The 21,717-nt window shown below is 58.0% G+C and overlaps 2 protein-coding genes across 2 annotated transcripts; one reads left to right on the forward strand and one right to left on the reverse strand.

Moving 5' to 3' along the window:
* Positions 1–6,829: 6,829 nt before the first annotated feature.
* On the forward strand, positions 6,830–12,199 carry LOC131213160 (UNC93-like protein). The gene is made up of 8 exons (XM_058207139.1): positions 6,830–7,126; positions 9,939–9,997; positions 10,063–10,588; positions 10,658–10,910; positions 10,977–11,278; positions 11,346–11,477; positions 11,536–11,732; positions 11,844–12,199. Exons 2-8 carry the CDS (start codon positions 9,971–9,973, stop codon positions 11,967–11,969), a joined length of 1,563 nt encoding a protein of 520 aa, XP_058063122.1. The 5' UTR covers positions 6,830–7,126; positions 9,939–9,970; the 3' UTR covers positions 11,970–12,199.
* Positions 12,200–12,604: 405 nt separating this feature from the next.
* Positions 12,605–21,178, reverse strand: LOC131213390 (uncharacterized). The gene is made up of 10 exons (XM_058207421.1): positions 20,989–21,178; positions 20,629–20,912; positions 18,107–18,363; positions 17,773–18,041; positions 17,283–17,702; positions 16,284–17,216; positions 15,967–16,218; positions 15,636–15,889; positions 15,325–15,542; positions 12,605–15,257 (listed from the first exon to the last, which is right to left on the reverse strand). The coding sequence occupies exons 1-10, from the start codon at positions 21,176–21,178 to the stop codon at positions 12,605–12,607; spliced, it is 5,730 nt and encodes a 1,909-aa protein (XP_058063404.1).
* Positions 21,179–21,717: the final 539 nt, after the last annotated feature.

The following is a 21,717-nucleotide window of genomic DNA, read 5'->3' on the forward strand; positions in this document are numbered from 1 at the left end:
GTGTGGTTGTGTGTGCCTTGCGTAGAAAATGGCACAGGTCCTCGATCCGGCGACCAAACCTTTTCCGCCGGCCGGCCGGCTGGCTGGGTGAAGGCTTGAAAGGCATTACGAGTCCATCAGGATCGAACAGGCCGCCGACGCTCAACTGAAGACGATCGTCAGAGTTGCAGAAGGAAGATCGGAAGGAAGTGGTCCGAAAATGAGTCGGACATCAGACAGTCGGTGTTGAGGTCGGTTTTCCGGAGCTCCGTTGATTGGTGCCGTCTGTAGAAGAAACAATAATGAGTGGTCAGCTTTGACCATATGCTATCTATCCGTTTGCTCCACTAACTATGCTTCCTTTTCTACAGTAATCATCTTGAGTACAAACATTGAGCTGTGGAAGTAAAGGAACACTACGGATGTCCGACATGCGTTCGTGTGGTTTGGTGGAGCTTTGGTGCTAGAAAGGCAACCGCTTTCAGATTGAAAAGACGAATGAGGACCCAGATCTATTGTGGCTCTAGCATCTTCCAAACACTTGTCGTTTAGAAAGAGTAGTTATGGGTTTGAAAAAAAAAAAACAAATTGCTTAAATTGAAACCCTTACCAGGGATGGTAACCTCGGAAGGCGATTACTTCGAAGTGTACATTTGCCTTTGGGGAATTACTTCCCGGTGGGCGACAGATCGACAGACACGGTTGCACGAAACTTTAAACATATTCCAGGCAGAGAAGAGAATCCTTGTTCGTTGATATCGCTACAGCCGAGACAGAACACAGCCAGTAGAGGCTGCTGAAGAACCGGCGACGGTAATGCGTGCAGATTGATAGGATGCGTTGCGTAACGATCCTCATGTTGATATGGCAACGGTTGCAAAGGGGCAAACAACTGGCAAGCATCGCGAAACGCACTGGGGCGGCTATCCAAATTCGGCCGCCTATATCATTCCGCATGACTGTTTCGTTTTCGGTGCGAAATGGTACCCAACAAGTCAGTCTGTTTAAGAAAAGGGTTGATAGTTGCTTTCACCGGACTGCCGCACCGAAGACGGGTTGTGCGAGTGCGTCGCGTTGCCAGGCTAGGCTAGATAGCTCAGGGCCCGTCAGGGCAGTCCGGGCGTTATTTTTCCCAATTCCACTTCGGAAGGCGTAACGAGTCTGACGAGTGCCAGCTAGGTGTGACGAGCCGGCTCCGACGTGATACGCCGAAATGGTGCATATTTTTGGACGAAGGCAAACATATCTGGCAATCGGTCCCCGGACCCGGACCTCCGTTAACTTCACTTCAGTGCACGCACACGCGCGCTTCTCGACCTCTCAACACCGCCGGGGAGCCCACATTTCTTGAACCCGCTTCACGACGTCACGACTCACGTCCCGGCGAAGAATGTGTCGAATGTGGTTTCCTTGTCCCAGTCCCAGGGCACCCGGGGTCCTGGGCGGCTTAGGTGCAAGTGCCCGGTAATCTGGAAGTCGTGTACGCTCAGCGTTTTTCGCCACATGTCCTCGCCGCCGGCGTATCCCGGCCGCGGGCCGCACGGCCGTTGATTTGTCGGCTGACAATTTGTCTAGCTGTCTCTCTCGCTCTTCAGCCGCTTGCTCATTAGTGGGAAGTTTGGGTTTAGCACTGCCTGCTTGCCTGCCTGCCTGCCTGCCTGCCCGTAGAATGGTGAGGCCCCAACCCACCCGCTTATCGGGGGCAGAAGGGGACTCACGCTGCGCCTTGTAATGAGTGTACGAGTAGATTAAGATCTTTAACGGTGGTCTCCCCGGATGGATTGCTTCTAAGGCCGGGCGCAGGATCTCACGCGGTCACTGATCCTGTTCGCCCGGTACACGCTTCGCCACCGCGGTGCTCTCGCGGTCCCGAATCCTCGCTACCTATCCAACGCTGATGCGGTGCGGTTTCCTCTTTCGCAGGACCCCGCTGTGTGGCTCAAGCGCTCGGGGCAACGCTCCCGGGGCTGACCAGCAGCATCCAGCCGAGCGGCCGACAACACGGTGTGCGATGGGCGGGGGCGGGGTGGGTGCTCCTTCATCGCATGCATCGCACCTGACGCACCCGTCATAACGCCACCGTAATTGACCACTAGCCGGCAAAAGGCAAGTATAAATTATCTTCATCTATTCCAGCTCTCTGAACACCGGCGTGTCCGTACGGTCGCCGGAGGCGGAAGCATTTTTCATTCGTAATTTCCTTCGGCCTCCCAAGGGCACAGCAAGTGTGGCCCCCCCATATCTTTGATACGTAATTTTGAGGTTATTTTTTATGTTTTTTTTTTTCAAACCGGTGTTCCAGCTGGGCGGCAAATTTCTCGGCTGCGGCTTCAATGACCAACTGTTGTCGGTCCGTTGACAAAACGCCTCCAAAACATGATGGTGCTGGGGGGGGTGTTCCTGTTACCTGTGTGCAACAAGGGTTGAGGTTGCTGTGGCTGAGTGTTGGCATTTCTTTCTTACGGTGCGATGCGATCTTTTCGCTGTCGGTGAAAAGCATTTGGTTTATGGAAGTGGGATGGCCCTGCAGCTTTAAGTCTTTAATCGTTACTACGTGATAATAGTAGGTGCAGAACATGCAAGGATAAAGTGCCATTTTGGTTGATGTTGGAACCATGTTGGAGAACACGAATTTCCAGGGGTTTGTGTATCTCGAATATCCGCAAATCCGCTTTTGTTGTATGGGAGCTTCACGTTGCAACACTAAAACGGTTTATAATTGCCATAGCGTTAGTTAACGTGTTACATTTCTGTCACTTTAAATTAACTCGCCTCAATTTCTATTACAGCAGCAGCGCGCTACGTAGCGAATGTGTTCTAAGGTTTCCAACAGCGTTCCTTTCGAAGCCCACAAAGTCAAAAAAAAAAACATTGTTAACACTGTCAGGATGCTAAAATCACAAAACAAACAACAAATAAATACGAGGCAATGATAAAAACAACAAATTCGCGGCAGCCCAATCTACACTGCGTAAGGCGCTGCTCTCTAGAGCTAATTTTTGCATCTTTTGAACTTCCGCGGGCTACGTATATCCGATTTTCGATTGTTTTGTGGCGTTAGCTTGCTACACATGTCAGTGATTTATGGTAAAAAGTTCGACCATTTTGAGTAGTCAGTCAATTTTTAACAGTTGTTTAGCTTGGACAAGATTTGGCTCATCGTCGATTTTTATCTTTAAAAAAAAAATGGATGGCAAAGAATGTTTATCAAATGTGGTGTGGAAAACCGAAATTAAGAGCTCGGACGCAATCGAAATGTTGCCAGTGGCTTACGATGAAGCTATTAAGAACAAATGCAGCGCTTATCGGTGGTTCAAATAAACGTAGCCGGCGGAAATTCAAAAGTAGCAAAAATTTTTGATCAGCCCTCGTACGATCAGTTCGAAAGGTCAGGTACACGGAGCCGACAGAGGGAACCATCTGGGCACACGCAGGTCCCTTGTCCGGTGTCTCGGCGCGGGGCGTGCTAGGCGTGAGATCCGGGGTCCTGATTCTCGACTTGCAAAACGTTTATCACCCGAAACAGGGGCACCGGTAGAAAGTTCAGTTTTCTCGTTTCGAATTAAACGACGCATTCGACATTGTCTGCGTACGTTGTCGGTCTCGGTGGCTGCGCACGTTGCCAGATGGCGCTGCCGTCAGCAAAAAGCGTTCCTTCACATTCCGTGAAGCTTCCGCAGCCAAAGCTCCCCGTGGGTTTTGTCGGCGGTGCGATATGGCGCGTATTTTCCGAGCTCGCGCAACCGACCACATTGCGTTAGATAACATACTACATCGCCGGGCGGGGGTCTGTAATTGTGGCCTGGTGCTAGAGCTGGTGACCACTGCTGATGACTGCTGGTGGGAAAGCGCACCCCGCCACACGAGCAAGACAAACAGAGTGAGCGAGAGAGCGAGAGCGAGAGAGAGACGGGAAGGCAATACAAAGGCGGGAAATCAAGTTCAACCTTCACACGCTGCCCAACGGTCAACGGTGGCGTATGTGGGGAAGCATCGCAGCAACAGCGCAGCATATCTGGCTAGCTGCATAGTCCCGGGCCCGGCCGCTGGAGGCTGCCGGTTTTTATCCTTTCGAATTTAACCACCACCCGCTTTCCGGCACGATTTCATTGAACCTTTTTGTGTGGGCTATGATTCTGGTGGGGAAGGGGGTCGATTTTTTCGGGCTTCTTTTGTCCGTTTTCCGTTGTTTCCCGCTTCCTTCTCGCGCATGGTTCGCGTGACATTGATTGAAGGCTGCAGCAGCAAGCAACGCATCCAGCAACCGGTCCGAGAGTGGGCCCTTTTTTGTGTTGTGCTTTATCGCCATTGTGCACTTTTTTCGCATCGCCTGAGCGCGGTTACTGCCGTCGCCACGTGTGTCTATGTGTGATCATTTTGGCACAATATTTGTCTTTTGGGGTCGGCAAACAGCAACAATAACAAAAAACAAGGCGGTTTTGGGAAGCACGCAACTAGTGGGTAGCGAATTTGGGATCGGTAGTTCCCCAGAAAACCGATTCCCAACCAACACACTCTTCGTCCGACAGCAGCGCCGAGATTCGAAAGCGCGAAAAATACTCGAACGACGATAAAACAATAGCAACCCGGCGCCGCGCGAGCAGCATTCGCAACCTGCCGGAGGGGTGGGGGGGGGGGCGAAGACCACCGACACCTCATAGGATCCTTAACCTTTCACTTTGTGGGCGCTGGAAAGAGAGTGAAGAGCGAGAGAGAGAGAGAGCGAGAGAGACACAGGGGCCTGGACGAGTTCGGCGAGTGCCACCGAATCATGCTGATCATCTCTTCTATAGGGTGGAACTTCGAACTTCTGTAGTCATTTTTGTGTAAATTTTTATATTTACGAAACCACCAGAAGCCGAATTGTCCGTTGCGGTTGGAACAACTAGAGACGGGACCACCCTATAGGTCGCCCGGCTCCCAGCGCACACACGCGAGCGGGGCCCCGAGGTTTGAAGGTTTGCGCTTGATAAACCCATATATTCCTCCCATGTGTGGGGGCGCTTTCGTAGCCCCGGTAACCCTGAAGCGCCGGCCATCGGGGGCATCCACGGGACAGGAGCGCCGGGGGCCATATAAACCCGGGGCGATATCTTTGTTTGCTGGCTGCCGGAGGCTACCTTGTCAGAAGCGCAGCACAGCAGCACTGTCCGTCTTCTTGTTTACCGTACGGGGGAGGGGCCCTGGCGGATGTCTGACGGTCCGTGTGACACACATCCCCGTCAACCGTAAGGCACCCGGTCCCGGGCACGAGCCCTCCAGACCGTGGCGCTGGCGGGTGGATCATCTGTGGCCGCGGCTCCTAGAAACGTGCCTGGCATTGATTTATCGTATCCCGGTGGCACGGTCACCTGTCACCCAGGGGCCCGCACACACCTGATAAGGGGCCAGGGTACGCCAGGCACGCACCGCGCATATCAGAGCGCGCGGGTGGACCGCCGGGCCGCCGGGCCGCCGGGCCGCCGGGCCGCGCCGTGCGCGATCTCGTACGCGCCGGTCCAATCCGGCCCTGGGTTGTAGGAACAACTTTTGACCGGTTTCGTGGACTCTTTTTTGTGGCCGTTGTTTTGCGTGCGTGCATGCACGTGTGTCTGTCGGTGTGCCAGTAGCGGCAGCAGCATCACCACCATTGCACACTCCGGTGTAGCTGGCGGCGCGGCCAACCTTCACCGAAATATACGTTTGAGTCGCTGCCGCGTAGAGCGTCCGTCAACGGATAGCGAGCCTGCCTCAAGGCTTCCCGATCTCTATGTCACAGGCGGACCGTGGTGGTACGAGGTCACGCGGTGCGCCGGCTAATACACTCCTGTTTGCCAACTCCTGCGTGTATGTGTTGGCGCCGCAGCCTTTAATCCTTTCGTGAGTGCAATTTACAACCCAACCGCTGCCGTCACCCGGCGTCGTGGCGTCAGGAACACCGCACAGTGCACACCGCTCCAGCGCTCCCGCTCCCGCTCTCTCTCCAAATGGGAGGGGGGGGGGGGGGGGGGGTCCCAGGAGCCCGAATCCGAAGGAGCGCCGAGCTGCTCCGAGGGTATCCCGAGCGGGCAGCCCAATTATCCCCGAATGCTGATTGGGGGGATTTGGGGGAACTTCCAAACTGTGCGCTGCGGCCGAGTAAAACCTTCTTCGGTCGGGCCGGGCTGCGACGTTTTTGCAGTGCCGGACGGACGGTCGGTCACGGATGACGAAACGGTCTCCTCTAACGGTAAATCACAGCGCACGCGGACGACGGTGACGGCGACGACGACAGTCCCGCGCAAACAGACGACCGTCCGATAACCCGGTGATTATTTTCCGATAGCTTAGCCGAATCTTGCGCGCGAGTCTAGATATATTTATGGCTCGGTGGGCTCACGGCATCCGTCGGGGCGGGAAACTGAAAAGAAAAAAAGAAAAATGGGAGGAAAAACACAGCAACAAAAAGGCACAAGTACGCAGCACTTGCACCGCCGAACACGGTGGCACATCAATAAACAACTCAAACCCGGACGTCGGCCGGACACCGGAGTCGGCCGGAGTGTCACACTGTCATACGGCATCCCTCCTCCTCCCCCCCCACCGTCCGTCCATCCGGTCGCGGGGTCCGGCGGTGCTGGTGATGGGCCCGGCCCGGGTGAGCCCTCACGTGTGTGCTTCTGTGCCTGCTAGTGTGTTGTAGGGGGATGAAAAATGATTCCACAGTGCTTAGTGCGCGGCGGTGGTGGCGGCGGTGGCGGTGCGAACCTCGGATGGTCTGCGCTGCGCGCCCGAGCCGGAGCCGGAGCCCGCGCGAGCCGCGCGCGCGCGCGCGCGCGTGTCATCTCCGTACGATGGTAGCTCCCGATTACAATTTAGTCGCTCGCGTTGAGGCAACGGAGAAAGACTTACATTTCTGCTAGCTCCTCCAGTTCGCGTACCGTTCCGACTCCTAGCCGTTCCGAGCGGGGCCCTCTCTCCGTCCGTCCGTCCGACCTGGTCCCATGTGAGCCACCCCTTTTGCGGCGACCCTTGGCAGTGTTTTCCCTACGCCAACCCCCGGTCCGGATAGATCCGGATACGGTCTCCGCCCACCCCCCGTAGTAGCCCCGTTGCGCTCGGTGGGGCTAGCTAGCCTCCGCACCGGTCTGCGGTCCGGTCCCGGGGCCCACCAGCCATAACCAGCTGTGTAAGTATCGGAGCGGGATGCCCCGCCGTTCGTGTGCGTGTTTTCTGTGTCCCACCAGTGTCCCTGTGTGTGTGTGTGTGTGTGGTTGTGTGTATGTGTGCGCTGAAGGATAGTGTCCGATCCTGACATCACCGCCCACCCCCACCCCCCGCCAACAGAAGAAGGATTTCCCAGAAGTGCTGTGTTCGCGTTGCAGGATCGCAGAGAGCGAGCGACGAGAGTGAGCCGCCTTCCCTCTCCCTCTCTCTCTCTCTCTCTCCCCCCTTTGGGGCACACTCACTCAATCAACCGACTCGTTGATCAACCACCAGCCTGCCAGCCTGCCAGCCACCCTACCTGCCAGCCACTCCAGAGCCATCTGCTGAAGACGGCCGGTGGCCAGGACATCGACCCCCAGCTGGGCTCCGGCTGGGGGTGGAGGGGGCGGTTGAGTGCCCGCCAAACGGGGCCCACTGGACCTGTCGTCCTTCCGTTCACCAAAAAGCGCGACGCTGGCTGGAGCGGGCTCGCGCTCAGCCCCAGCATACAGCATACGACGCGCTACATACATAATGCCGCCACACTGACCCCTCCCCCCCCCCGCTCTATGTTAATCGTTCCCCTGTGCGGCGAGCGAATGGCCCGCGCCGGCGCACCGCGGGGAGGGCGCCGCGGATTGGTTTGTTCTGCTTCATAACTAGTTCGATCCAGTTGCGGCGGCCGCGGGTTCATTGAAATTCAAACCTCGGCCAGGAGGTGGGTGGAGGGGGGGGGGGGGGGGGGTTGGTCTTGGGTCTTTCGGACCCGGTCGCCGATTTTTCGCCCGGCCTTTTTTGCTCATTTCGTGTGTGCTGGTGTTGAGCCTATGATTTTGCCATTTTTATCCATCTCCAAGATCGCGACACGCGATCGGGCACTGGGCACGCACACGCACCCATACACCCCAGCCCAGGTGGTGATGGCCACCACACAGGCTCCCTCGGCTGTCTTCCGCAAACCGCGGAAGATATTCGCGGGGATTCTGGGTGGTGGTGGTGTTGTTGTTTTTGGGGTGGCTCTTGCCAGCCAGCCAGCCATCCGAGCCAGCGTTTCGCAGGATCACCTCTGCAGATCTGTAACGAGCGAGAGAGAGAGAGAGAGAGATTGAGAGAACGCAGTCGAAATGAAGAGGCACAGGCATACATACACGCGTGAGGGGAGCCTGGTGTCCGGGCGGCTCGGTCCTTGGTGTCCGCGCGGCCAGCAAACAAGGCTCCGGGGCGACGCGCCGTGAATGCTAATGGCCGCCCTCTCTCGGTGCCTTACGCGCGGTTCGTCCTAACGGGCGGAGGGCGGGGATGGGAGGCCTTTATTTACCACCTTCGCGCGGAGGGTCGCGCACACCGCGGCACAACCTTCACCCAATTCTGCACCGCCGTCGACGCCGCGGTGATGCGCTGCAGCACTCAAGGGAAGGTCTCATCGGCGGTCGCAGATTCGCGACAGGTGGGAGCCGCCGCCGCCGCCGCTGCTGTGACTGAACTTGACCTCAACCGCACACACACACACACATACACACGTACACAGAGGAAGATTGGCGATAACACTACGCGGACGATCTGTTGGCGGTGTGTGGCTCCGTTTCTCGACTTTGGGAGTCAAAATTTGCTGTATTGCACCCCCACGGCCACCCGCCCCCCTCCCACCCGAGCCAGTCACGTGGCCCTCCCTCCCCCTACCCAACGGAAAAAGCCAGCCAGAAAAGCCACCGACGCCACATCGTTGCCGCTGGAAGGCGCTCCATTAGCGGGGGAGGGCCGTGGTGACCACGGGGCCCGGTGCTTCCGGAAATGCTAATTACACACGCACACACACATGCACACCGTACTCTGGCAGGGGGTCCGGCCGGTGTGCCTTCGCGGCAACACGTACTGATTAATCTTTGCGAACCTCGCGGGCATCAGCTGCGCCGCATCTTGGCCCTCTGCTCTCGTGTGGCCACCACCACCAACAGCAACAACAGCAACAACAATCACGACAGCTTTTCTCATGTCGCCCCGCACCCACCGGAGGGGGGTGAGAGTGCGGCGGGTGGCACTCGGCAAATGACGGAAAATTATTATGTCTTTTGTGCACTTTGTTTCATTGTCCCGCGTCCCGCGGTCGTCCCATCGGTTCTATGCATCCCCCCCCCTCCCCTTCAGGCCCACCCGTCCCCCCACCCATGTACGGGGCGGTGGGCTCCCTTTTTATCGCTGGCTGGCCGTCGATCGGTCGGTAGGCCACGTGACGCCCGCGAGGAGCGGGGGGTGCGCTGACGAGGGGTCTGTTCCCAGACGCCCAAGCTCTTCGAACGTCCCATCCGCTCCCCGCAAACCCACAAAACGAGCTGGCGTTTCGGCGACGCCGAAATGCTCTTCCGTCCGGTGGCCACGTGGTCTGGCTGCCACGTGGTCGGGTCCCCCACGTGGGTGATAATTTGACGAATTCCGGTGCGAGTGCTCTCAAAAGAACCGTGCGTGCGTGCGGACTGCTTTTGTGAGGCCTTTTGTTGCATCCATATGTGAGTGATAGCCGGGGGGAGGGTGGCAGTCTAATGCAGATGTTTCCGGACGGACGGACGGTCGGCCGGCCGGCCGGTGTCACGGGTCACGTCACTCGGCGCTGCCCGCGACAACCCGTTTCCGTTCCACGGTCATAAGTTGCGCGCGCGCGCGCGCGTGTTTCTATTGCTCCATTGCGCCTCTCGGGGGCGGACTTCCGGTGTTTTGCGCTACTCGCCAACTTCGCCCGCTCCGCCCGATCAACTTATGCCTCCCGTCGCCTCTCGCTCACCTGTTGAATCTGTTTGCAGTTCTTCGCCAGTCAGCGACAACAGACACAACGATGCACGGGACGGTGGATACCGACAAGGTGAGTTTGGGGGGGGCTCCGCACACTCCCCGCCTTGTTAACTCGTTACATCTCAACCGACACAGAATGCAGACTCGGCGTCGCTCCGGGAAAAGGTGCAGCTACGGAAGGGGGAAAAGTGGCGCATCCTGAAGAACATCATCACCGTCTCGTTCGCGTTCATGGTGCAGTTCACCGCGTTCCAGGGCACCGCCAACCTGCAGTCCTCGATCAACGCCAAGGACGGGCTCGGCACGGTGTCGCTGAGCGCGATCTACGCGGCGCTGGTCGTTTCGTGCATCTTCCTGCCGACGCTCGTGATACGGAAGCTGACGGTCAAGTGGACGCTGTGCGTCAGCATGCTCTGCTACGCACCGTACATTGCGTCCCAGTTCTACCCACAGTTCTACACGCTCGTCCCGGCCGGTATCCTGCTTGGGCTGGGGGCCGCCCCGATGTGGGCCAGCCAGGCCACGTACCTGACGCAGCTCGGCCAGGTGTACGCCAAGCTCACGGACCAGCCGGTCGAGGCGATCATCGTGCGCTTCTTCGGCTTCTTCTTTCTCGCCTGGCAAACGGCCGAGCTGTGGGGCAACCTCATCTCCAGTCTCGGTAGGTGTCGCCGCACAGGCGCCCTAGTAAGCCCGCTCGATACTCATTGCGTCTTCTGTCTGCCAACAGTCCTGTCGAGTGGTGCGCACGGTGGCGGTGGCGGTGCCGCCACGTTCGACGACGGGGTGAACGGGTCGGTGATCGCGACGCACGATAACAGCCTGCACTACTGTGGTGCCAACTTCTGTGTGGTGGAAACGTCCGACAACAGCAACCTGCAGCGGCCGCCGGACTCGGAAATCTACGAGATATCGGCCATCTACCTGTCCTGCATCGTCGGGGCCGTCATCATCATCGCCGTCTTCCTGGACCCACTGTCACGGTATATCACGGAGTCCTGGGAAACGTATGCACCTTCCCTAACCTAACTGGTCCCCCTTCGGCGCAGGTACGGTGAGCGGCGCCGTGGATCCATCTCGGCGACCGAGATCTCCGGCATGCAGTTGCTGTCCGCGACCTTCAAGCAGCTGAAGAAGGCGAACCAGCAGCTTCTGATCCTGATTACCGTGTTCATCGGCATGGAGCAGGCATTCATCGGGGCCGACTTCACCCAGGCGTACGTGTCGTGTGCGCTCGGCATCCACCAGATCGGCTACGTGATGATCTGCTTCGGTGTCGTCAACGCGATCTGCTCCATCATCTTTGGCTCGGCCATGAAGTACGTCGGCCGGATCGTCATCATCATACTAGGTGAGCATTCTCCTCCCGGGTTTGCTTCCGGCACAGGGACCCAACTCATCCGAGTGCACCGTTTCAGGGGCAATCGTTCACGGGGGGTGCATCATCTATCTGCTGTACTGGAGACCCCATCCGGACCATCAGCTGGTCTTCTTTATCCTGTCCGGCCTGTGGGGCATCGGGGATGCCGTCTGGCAGACGCAGATCAACGGTAGGTTCACCGGCCCACCGGTACCGTGCACTCGCTAATCAGCTCTTTCATTGACCAGGTCTGTACGGTGCACTGTTCCGCCGGAACAAAGAGGCTGCCTTCTCGAACTACCGACTGTGGGAGTCGGTGGGGTTCGTGATCGCCTACGCGTACTCCACGCAGCTGTGCGCCCGAATGAAGCTCTACCTCCTGTTTGGGGTACTAGTCTGCGGGATGCTGGGCTACACGATCGTCGAGGTGCGCCAGCAGAAGAAGGTAAGTGTCTCACCGGTGCCCCCCGTGTTCCGTGTTCCGGGGGGGGGGGGGGGGCGGGGGGTCCCGTGTTCCGGGTCTCACCCACCGTTGGGTCGTTTGTGATCGTTGCAGGAGAAGCGGATGAAGCAGCTCGAGGAGATACCCAAGCAGCAGCAGACGGACGCCGACCGGAAAGCCATCGAGGAGGACGACGAGAAGGATGAGCTGGAGGAAGATATCGTGGTTACGCACCTCTAGGTGGTGGCCCGTGCGCGAGTACCGTTATAGGCCCACCCCAGCACAGCACAGGGAGGGCAGCGATGGAAGTGCCGGCTTTCCGTTGCGATCCGTGTGCGATCCTTGCAACCTTCCAGTGATGTAGTCACATACCAACACCAGTAAGTGATGGCCGTTTTACGGCCCGCTCGATACGATACTGGTATCGCTAGTAACAAAGATATGCGAATCTAATAAAACATTAAAACGAATCGAATCCCCGCTTATTTGCGGAATGTTGTAGCAGTGGCTTACGAAACATGCTTACTCTACGTCCTGTGCTGTGCGAGATCCTTTGCCATACGCGTGACATAATTGCCAGTGGTGCTGTACAGTGTGCATACATCTAGGCGTTGCGTGGTTCGAGTCTTTGGAATGGACATCCTGCTGTTCGTGGCTGCTACTATTTCGACCGAAAAATTGTATCTTCTAGATTATTCTCATCTCTCCCGGGTGTCAATCAGGACAACAACAAACTGTCGCATTAAAGGACATGCAGAATAAGCCTCTAGTTTATTGCACAGCTCGGTGCAATGCGCTCGGTACCGGGTTGGCCCCGGTACGGGGGGGATTGACTAACAATAAAATAACACAGTGTGAACAAAATCAGGGGACGGCTAGGGATGATTCTCTAGCCCCTCGGTCCAGCCGGTCACGGCGTTGTACACGTAGTAGCGATGGTGGCGCTGAGCGCTGTGCGGTGGCTCCGAGGTCTGCTCGTGCAGGATGAGCGTAGTACCGTCGGTGCTGGTGGCCACCGTTGCGACCGGACCCGCCGCGGTGATGGTTTGGAAGTGGGTGAAGTGAGGCTCCGATCGGGATTCGGTAGCCCAGTCCACGAGCCGGTACAGCAGAACGGCCGTAGCCGGTGGGGTGCGTGGTCCGGGCAGCAGGGCGAGCATGATCTCTTGCGGGGTCGGCGTCAGCAGGACGGTGGCCAACGGTGCGCGGGAACCGAGCCGCGGCGGTAGTTCCAGCGGGTGCAACCGGTTCCGCCGGATGTCGTAGGTGTAGGCTAGCGGGGCGACGGTGGCGCCAGATACTCGCTTCGGGCGAGTGATCAGCAGCAGCACCAGAGCCGTGGTATCGTTGAGGGGCACCGCACCGATGACGGTGTGACAGTGGCCATCGGGAAGCGGAACCATCAGCGGGGTGCTCCGCACTTCGATGGTGCGGATTGCCAGCGATCGGCGGTCGGGTGCGCAGTCAAACTGTAGCCCCAGCTTCCCGGTGCCGTTGAGTGGTGGCGGGGACGGCGGCAGGAGCGACCGAACTCGGGCGGAAGGCGGCACGACGAGCAACAGATCCGGCACGGACAACGCAGACCGGCGGCCGCCGCCACCGTCCCCCGTGAGGGCCGTCGAGCCGGTGCGGCTGTGTTGGAGGCTGCCGGTGCGCAGTTCACCCAACTCGACCGGGTGGTTGAACACGATCGACTCCAGGTAGCTCCCTCCGCCGTCGCCCCCGTACAGGGATGTTTGTGCTATCCGCGCCATCGGCACCCGGTTGAGGTGATGCAGCGACAGGGGACCTCCGATGCGCACCGCTCGGAACGCCTTCGGTCCCCCCACCAACTGGTGAGACGCGTTGGGTGTGGTGCGTGACACGACCTCCGTCAGCGGGATGCCGTTGATGTGGTGCAGGATGGTTCCGCGGCCCGCCATCACCAGCCCGGCGACGGTCAGCGTGCCCGGGAAGTCCTGGATCGCGTGGGGTGACCCGGGCACCCCCGGGTGGCGGCGGTGAGCGAAGGCATAGAAGTACAGGTCGAACGGGATGCGGTTCAAGTGCGCCACGGTTAGCAGCTGATCGACGGTGACCGGGCGGCCAAAGTGAAGCGCTCCTGTGCACCTCTGGTACGCACTGCAGACGGCGAGCACCCGCTGCAGTGGCCAAGACTCGTCCACCGCCCACAGGGTGACGTTGCCGGCGCTGGCCCCTCCACTACCATTCCAGCGCTTCCGACCGGAAACGGTCCGTCCGGCTCCACCCAGCAGAAATACGTGGCCGGGGCCACCAGGAGTAAGCCGCTCGGCCAGCGACACCCCAGACACCGTGCCGACCGTCAACGGGATGCCCTCGGTGAGACGCAGGTTGCCGCGCACGGTGACGGGACCGTACAGTACCTGTCCGCCGTGGTCGAAAACCGGAGCGAGCGAAGGATGACACCGGAAGCACTGCTTTGCGATCCGTTCGATTGGTGGGCCGGCGGCGTGTTGGGTGCTACGGCCCAGGTGGACCTCGCGCGTGTCGAAGATGACGAGCCCCTCGATCGGACCGTCCGGTGTGGGGGCAAACAGGAGGGGCCAGTGCGGTGGCGGGGATAAGTCGTGGTCGTGTGGCGGGGGCTCCAGTACGGTTCCGCGGCAGCGCAGCAGCTGCACGACGGTGGCACGCTGCTCTACCGGCGTCTCGAAGGGCCATCCCCCGGGGACACCCGCCCACTCCAGGCTAGCAACGTGCAGCTGCCCGACGAACAGCTCATCGTGCAGGGCGAGCGCCCGGTCGGTGCGTAGGGCGAGCCGACCGAGCGGGGTGCGGTTCAGGACCTTCGCCGTCAGGTGCGGGGCACTGACCGAGCCGAACTGCCAGCGTGCCTCCACCGATTGGCCGCCGGTTCTTGTCACCACCCGATCGAGGGCACTCGCGACCTGAGCATTCAGGCTGGCGGTAAGCAATTCACCCGCGACGGTAACCGCCCCTTCGCGGACGCTCTTCCACCCTCCGACCGATCGGGCTCCAGCGTCCGATGGGCGTTGCTTCGCCACACTCTCCCCCAGCAGCCAATCGACCGGGCAGTAGTTGATACTGCCCACCGTAACCGCCGGCATGTGCTGGGCAGGAGCCCCCGCACCCGGAACGATCCGCGCAAATGACGATGGGAGCCGATGATGACCGTCGGTGGTGCCGCCAGCGGCGAACCGATCCACAATCTCCCCGAGCGAAACGTTCACCGTCTGGTGTAGGGTGGCCGTGTTGGCGTCGATGGCGGCGAGGTGGAGCGCCCGGTACCGGGCACGGACCGAAGGCACCCTGAGCCGCCCCACCCGGTGGCTGGCGATGGTCGTGGTGGCGTACAGATCACCACCCACCAGCAGGGCGGTGCTGCGCAGCTCCAGGTCCGCAGCGGTTGTCAGTGCCGTTGAGGCATACCGCTGGGCCCCGCGTTCCCACAGCACCGCGGTCGGGAACCGCCCGCCGAGCGTGTCCGTGTGGAGGGCCGTGACACGCAGTGTCCCGGTGAAGTGCTTCATATCGCACAGCGCCACGCTACGGGAGAGAGAGAGCGAGAGCGGTTAGTGACTTGCGGTGCGCTCCGTGCGGAAGTGCGTAGTACCGGGAGTGGAGGCCCACGCGAGCCTGCTTGATGGCGTGCAGCCGGGGCGCTATCCGGGCCGGCCGGATGTGGCCACCGACGGTCGCGTCCTGCAAGTAGATACTGTTCTGCCAGCCGTGGTGCGTAAGGCTCAGCTGCCAGAGTGCCGCTCCGTTCAGCGTGTTCGCAAACAGGTACTGGAACTGGGCCGCACGGTACGTCACCGGGTGGTTCACGGCCTGTGGACAGACGGAGAGTCAGTCAGAGTCAGAGCTTTAAGTTAAAGTTTGTTGACCACTTTAAGGGCGATCGTTTTTGGAGGAAGCCTTTACCTGCCGTTGTCTGCGCTGGAGGTAGTGTTCCGGGTGGAGGCTGAGCGTCGGCACCGTGACACCCATCACGGTGACGTTCGGTGCACTGAGGATCGCGGCACGCACCCGCAGCGACCCATTCAGCAGCAGCTTTCCGCGGTACTGCTGACGCAGGTCAGCGGGACGTGTTCCGATGGGCTCGCCGGACCACTGTTGTTGCTCGTGGTTCGCGATCAGGTCACCCCGGATGCGAAGCCGCCCGGTTCGGACCGGTGCTGTGGGGAGATAAGGGGGGGGGGGGGGGGACCCATTAAAAGAGGATGACTGGGGCGGAGCGTCTCTGATGACTTACTGCTGATCAGCAGTCCGCTGACACCCGCGGGCACGGTGGCGGTGGGCGGGTGAATGGTGGCCAAGTTCGCGCTCGGTTCGCCGTTGAGCTCCCCAAAGTGTAGGCTGTGGGTGAACGCTTTACTGATGAAGGATGGACCGGTGATGGTCTGGTTGGACAGGCGGTCTAGCAGCGTGCCCCGCGGGGCACCACTGACCGCCCGGTGTACGTGCAGGTGCCTCACGCAAACTCCTTCGCCTAGCCGTAGGTTTCCTGGCGGAAAGAGTCGGGGGAGATTAATAAGGCACGTGTGGGGAATCGGGGGACTCTTTTGGTACCGTTGACGTGTGGTTGGCGCACCGAAGCGAACCGGTCCAGCCGGAATCCGTTTACGGTGGAGCGTACGATCAGGTTGCGGGTGTGGCAGCGATCCGCCCGGATTGTCGCACCGTCGCTCACGGTCCTCCGGCTGCTCTCGATCAGTTCCGGTGCCAGTGGGGCCCCGTTGTAGCGGTGCGCGTGCAAACGGCCCGTCCGGACGCTCCGGAACACCTTGTGGCCGCGGTACCCGTGTTCCGCTACGTCCTGCTGGGTAGCCCGGCCCGGCAGCGGCAGGTGGTTGATGGTGGGGGGGCCACCGGGGCCCTCGAGCCTTACGCTGCCGGCGTGCAGCTCATCCAGCTGGACCGTGCCCGGTAGCACCGTCATGGCCGTTCGCGACCAAAAACGCTTCTGGGTCGCGCTACCGTCCGCGCTGATCACTTCCCGTGCTCGCACGATCCGATACGGGGGTGGGTGCCGCGGCCGCCGCCCCCGCTCCAGTTCCTCGGTCTCGGCGGCCTTCCGGTGCCGTGTGCCGGGGGTTCTTTCCTCGAGCGCATCCACCGCCCGTATCTTCGTTTGTCTGGTCCGCACGTTGCCTCGCACGTGCAGGTCGCCCTGGATGTCCGTTTTGGCCCGGTTCACCAGCAGCACCCGGTTCAGATCGGTCGCCAGCCGGTAGTGGCGCAGGAGCAACGCCTGCCCGTTCAGTGCCGTCCGCGTGGGCGGCAACACGAACGGGCTGTCGTGCGGGAGCAACGCACCATCGAGTTGTACGCCGGGGTGCAGCTGCATCACAACCCCTGGTCCCGTGTGGTTGAGAGTGTCGAAGACGAGGTTCTTTCGGGCCAACTGTAGCCGGATCAGGTCGATCCACTGCTTCCGCTCGTTCAAGCCCCGCTTCAGCCGCTGCAGGCACCCGTTCAGTGTCCGAAAACCAAGCTCCTGAGCTACGGTGGTTTGGGGGAAATTAGGTGACGTTGGTGAAAGTATTGTACGCACGGTGATATGCTTACCTTCGGTAGCGCGCGTGACGCTCATCACGGACAGCTGGTAGACGCGCAATGCCGTCCCGTTGACGGTGGTCGCGGGGCACGCAAAGGCCATGGCTAGGGCCGCCTCCGTGTCGCTGTCGGTACGCAACCGAAACAGCCCCTGCAGGAGCTGCCGGGACCCCGGCAAGGAGTCATCGTGCCCCGGTACGGCGAGCTGCTTCAGTGGATCCGATTGCCGTGCGCCATGCACCGTGAACGGAGACTCGACGCGGAACGCGTTCTGCTTGCCACCGGCGTACAGACGGACCGCCCCGTCGATGGTGACCGCCAGCATTCCCGGCCACGACGTCACGGCACCGATCTGCCCGGGCCGGTACGGGAGCGCCCGCTGGCGGATGAACTTGCTGGCGTCACCGTTCCACTGGTACAGGAAACACTTGTCTAGGGAGGTAGAGAGGCGAAACAGGTTAGCACGGAACGGCAAGATCCCCTCAAACCCCCTCCCCGATACCTTTGCTGACGTGCCGGATCAGGTACAGGTCGTCGTCGATCGTGAACGATGGCAGCGAGTGGGAGAGGAAGAACACTTCCTGCACCTTCACCGGGCTAGCACCGCTTCCGTCCAGCAGCAGGACGTGGTTGAGCGAGCGTTCCGGGAGTGGCTCGTAATCCAGCGCTAGTAGCAGAAGTGGCCCGGGACAATGGCATCGCACGTCGTCCAGCGACGGGACTTCTCGCGTGCTGGTCAGCGAAAAGTACGACTGCAACCATCGGTAGACGCTGTAAGGGGGAAGAGGCGAACGACAGATAATGATACGTGGGGCGGGAGAACGGGGAGCACTTACCGTATCGTGCCCATGCTGCCGTATGTGACGAGCGTCACCAGGTAGACCTGTCCGCCGCACTCCATCAGTTGCGCTTTGGCCGTGTCGCCGGCAAACTTGATGCGCTGTATCGTCTGCGCGGTCCCTCTGGTTCCGGTTCCGCCTTCCGTCGCCACCCGGCTGTCGTTGGTAGAGCGAGCCAGGTACACGTGGTGCCACTGGGCGGTGGTGACGGTGAACAGCACGTAATCCTTGCCACCGAGCTGCACATCCAGTACCTGGTGGAGACGTTCGTTGGTGAAAATTTTATTACTTATTACTACTGCTCTGTCTCTCTCTCTCTCTCTCCGTGAAAGCCGGACAGTGGCAGAGGACGATCGTTTCGATCGAGCAATGCTCGGACCATTTGTCAGTGCACGTTCGAAGAGCTGAATCGATTGAACCGTTTTTCGGTCGTTTCTATCGACCCGCCAACCTGATCCTGGTCCTATGAAGTCCTATCAATCCATATCGATATTTGGCTGTAGTAATATACCGTGGTTTATCCTGTACAAGTCGCAATTTTTGTACGCTTCTTGTCGCTTCGGGCCGAAAAAAGGCGCCGGCGACTTACGCAAGGGGGAAGTGAAACTCGACGACCAAAACCAAGAGTTTTTGCCCGGAGTGCTGGTCAGCAATCTTTCAGGTTGAAAGTCATGATCTACCTGATCCATGAGCTGAGACCCTCCTGTTGACTATTATCTATTGGTGAATTAATAGTTCGTTATTAATTCCATCGGATAACGAATCTATTGACTACCGTTATTTTGTTAGAAGCCGTTAGAAGAACGAACTATGCCTTCCTTTTTGTGAATAAAGTTATTAAAGTTATCGGTCATTTCTATCGGTCCCCCAACCTGGTTGTCCTACATCAAGTCCTATCAATCCGTATCGATATTTGGCTTTCGTAATATACCGTGGTTTTTCCTGTACAAGTCGCAATTTTTGTACGCTTCTTGTCGCTTCGGGCCGAAAAAGGCGTCGGCGACTTACGCAAGGGGGAAGTGAAACTCGAAGACCAAAACCAAGAGTTTTCGCCCGGAGTGCTGGTCAGCAATCCTTCAGGTCGAAAGTCATGATCCATCTGATCCATGCGCTGAGACACTCCTGTCGACTATTCTCTATTGGCGAATTAATAGTTCGATATTAATTCACTTCGATAACGAATCTATTGACTACTGTTATTCTGTTGGAAGCCGTTAGAAGAACGAAATATACCTGCCTTTTTGTGAATAAAGTTATTAAAGTTATCGATCGTTTCTATTGACCCCCGGGCCGAAAAAAGGCGCCGGCAACTTACGCAAGGGGGAAGTGAAACTCGAAGACCAAGACCAAGAGTTTTCGCCCGGAGTGTTGGCCAGCAATCCTTCAGGTCGAAAGTCATGATCCACCTGATTCATGAGCTGAGATCCTCCTGTCGACTATTCTCTATTAGCGAATTAATAGTTCGTTATTAATTCGATCGGATAACGAATCTTTTGACTACCGTTATTCTGTTAGAAGCCGTTAGACGAACAAACCATGCCTATTTGTGAATAAAGTTATTAAAGTTATCGGTCGTTTCAATCGACCCGCCAACCTGGTCCTGGTCCTATCAAGTCCTATCAAACCGTATCGATATTTGGCTTTCGTAATATACCGTGGTTTATCCTATACAAGTCGCATTTTTCGTACGCTTTTTGTCGCCTCGGTCCGAAAAAAGGCGCCGGCGACTTACGCAGGGGGGAAGTGAAACTCGAAGACCAAGACCAAGAGTTTTGGCCAGGAGTGCTGGTAAGCAATCCTTCAGGTCGAGAGTAATGATCCATCTGATCCATGCGCTGAGATCCTCCTGTCGACTATTATCTATTGACGAATTAATAGTTCGTTATTAATTCCATCGGATAACGAATCTATTGACTACCGTTATTCTGTTAGAAGCCGTTAGGGGAACGAACCATGCCTGCTATTTGTGAATAAAGTTGTTGATTGTTTATCAATCACCTTGAACGAAAAGGGTGATCATGGCGAATTCAAAGGTACCTTGAAAAAAGGGTAAACATGGTGGAACGCATGTATTCAGGGGGGGCAACTGTTACAACACAAAATAGGGTAACTAACGTAATTAACTTTAAGCGTTGACATTTCACCCACTGGCACACCGGCACACATTTTATTCGCTCCGGTGTGTGATAAGGATACCGGGCTCAGGCATCGGTGGTACAGGAAAATAATTGCCCCACCAAACAGAACCGAATCGAAAGCGCTTATCGCACAACGAGCCAACGATTATCGCCGTACCGCTGCCGATCAAATTGATCACGGATCGAGCGTTCGACATCGCACATACACCGGAGCTATCGGCCCGGCGGCCATTACATTCGCCATTCTGCTGCTCGATAACGAAAATTCGCATCGGATCGGTTTCGGGGCTTGTTGGGTTTTCGTTTCGCAACCGCAACTAAAGCTAGAGCGAAAAGCACGCACATACGGAAACACGGCCGTGCGGCGGTCGGTGACCTTACCTGCAACCATTGTGGGCTATCGTCTAACTCCGGCAGCCGGCACACTGGCACCCGGCTGAGAGCCAGCCCGTCCGTCTGGATGCGCTGCAGGCCGTCGGTGTCGAGCAGATAGAGCCGCAAACTGTTGGCCGATCGCTCGAGCAGAAATGGTCCATCGTCCGACGGGCAGGTTAAATTTTCCGATGCAAATTGCGCTTCGAACGCAGCTTCCTCGGCTCGCAAGTCCTGGTCTGGTTCATGGCCACCGTCGGACACGGCAGCAGACGACGACGGTGGAATGTCGGCTGCAAATGGATGCGACACGTGCCGAGACACTTACAGTTTCATGGGCCATGGGGTTCACACTTCAGGCTGACTTACGTGCCACCGTGATTGCTCCGGTCCGGGGGCCGAATATCGCCGCGACCGTACACACTGTCACAACTGCTGCGGCCAAACTTCCGGAGCGGCGACGGCGAGCCGCTTGGAATAGGGCGGGTTTCGGGTCACTGACATCTGCTGAATGCTTGCTCTTTGCTGGCGGCCAACCGAAGCTCAGTGGCACTTTCATCGCACGGCAGTACACCGGCACCGGTTCGCTACTGACCGAAAACTGATTCGAAGCGGCGATGCGATGTGCCAAGTTTGGCAAGCGATGCAAAACAGGTAACCAAGTTGGGACCATAAACGCAGATACTAACACCATCGCTCATCCCGCGTTAGTGCGTTCGTGAGCCAAAAATCCAAAGACACTTGTTTACCGCCAAATATTCTGCCTTCAATTGATCTGATTGACTGATTTTTCAGCCACAGAATTCAGTCGACTGTAGGGCAGATCGAAAGTAGACCATGTTGCAATCAATCAAACCATCAACGGGCTTACAGAGGCTAGTTAAAACATAAATATAAACTTACAGATTGAAACATAAGAATAAGCCTCACAAAGGATACACACGAGTAGAGGGACAAGTAGTGAGTATTGCATTGAGTGATGAACAACAAGAAAAGTGCACGTCAGAAGTTAAAGAAATAAATGCTATTTTTGCACTGGTTCACGGACATGTTGAAGTTTAGTAACGATGATACACGGTTATAAGCTCTAGCGATATT

Source organism: Anopheles bellator, chromosome X, assembly GCF_943735745.2.
Source record: "Anopheles bellator chromosome X, idAnoBellAS_SP24_06.2, whole genome shotgun sequence".
NCBI classification, from domain to species: domain Eukaryota; kingdom Metazoa; phylum Arthropoda; class Insecta; order Diptera; family Culicidae; genus Anopheles; species Anopheles bellator.

Excerpts from the sequence above, each read along its gene's own strand:
- LOC131213160 (XM_058207139.1), top strand. The coding sequence starts at position 9,971 with ATGCACGGGACGGTGGATACCGACAAG. Across the intron at positions 10,589-10,657 it reads CAACCTCATCTCCAGTCTCG|TCCTGTCGAGTGGTGCGCAC; the intron begins GTAGGTGTCGCC and ends GTCTGCCAACAG. Across the intron at positions 11,279-11,345 it reads GATCGTCATCATCATACTAG|GGGCAATCGTTCACGGGGGG; the intron begins GTGAGCATTCTC and ends GCACCGTTTCAG.
- LOC131213390 (XM_058207421.1), bottom strand. The coding sequence starts at position 21,178 with ATGAAAGTGCCACTGAGCTTCGGTTGGCCGCCAGCAAAGAGCAAGCAT. Across the intron at positions 18,364-20,628 it reads ATAGCCCACAATGGTTGCAG|GTACTGGATGTGCAGCTCGG; the intron begins GTAAGGTCACCG and ends CGTCTCCACCAG. Across the intron at positions 18,042-18,106 it reads GGCAGCATGGGCACGATACG|CGTCTACCGATGGTTGCAGT; the intron begins GTAAGTGCTCCC and ends TCCCCCTTACAG.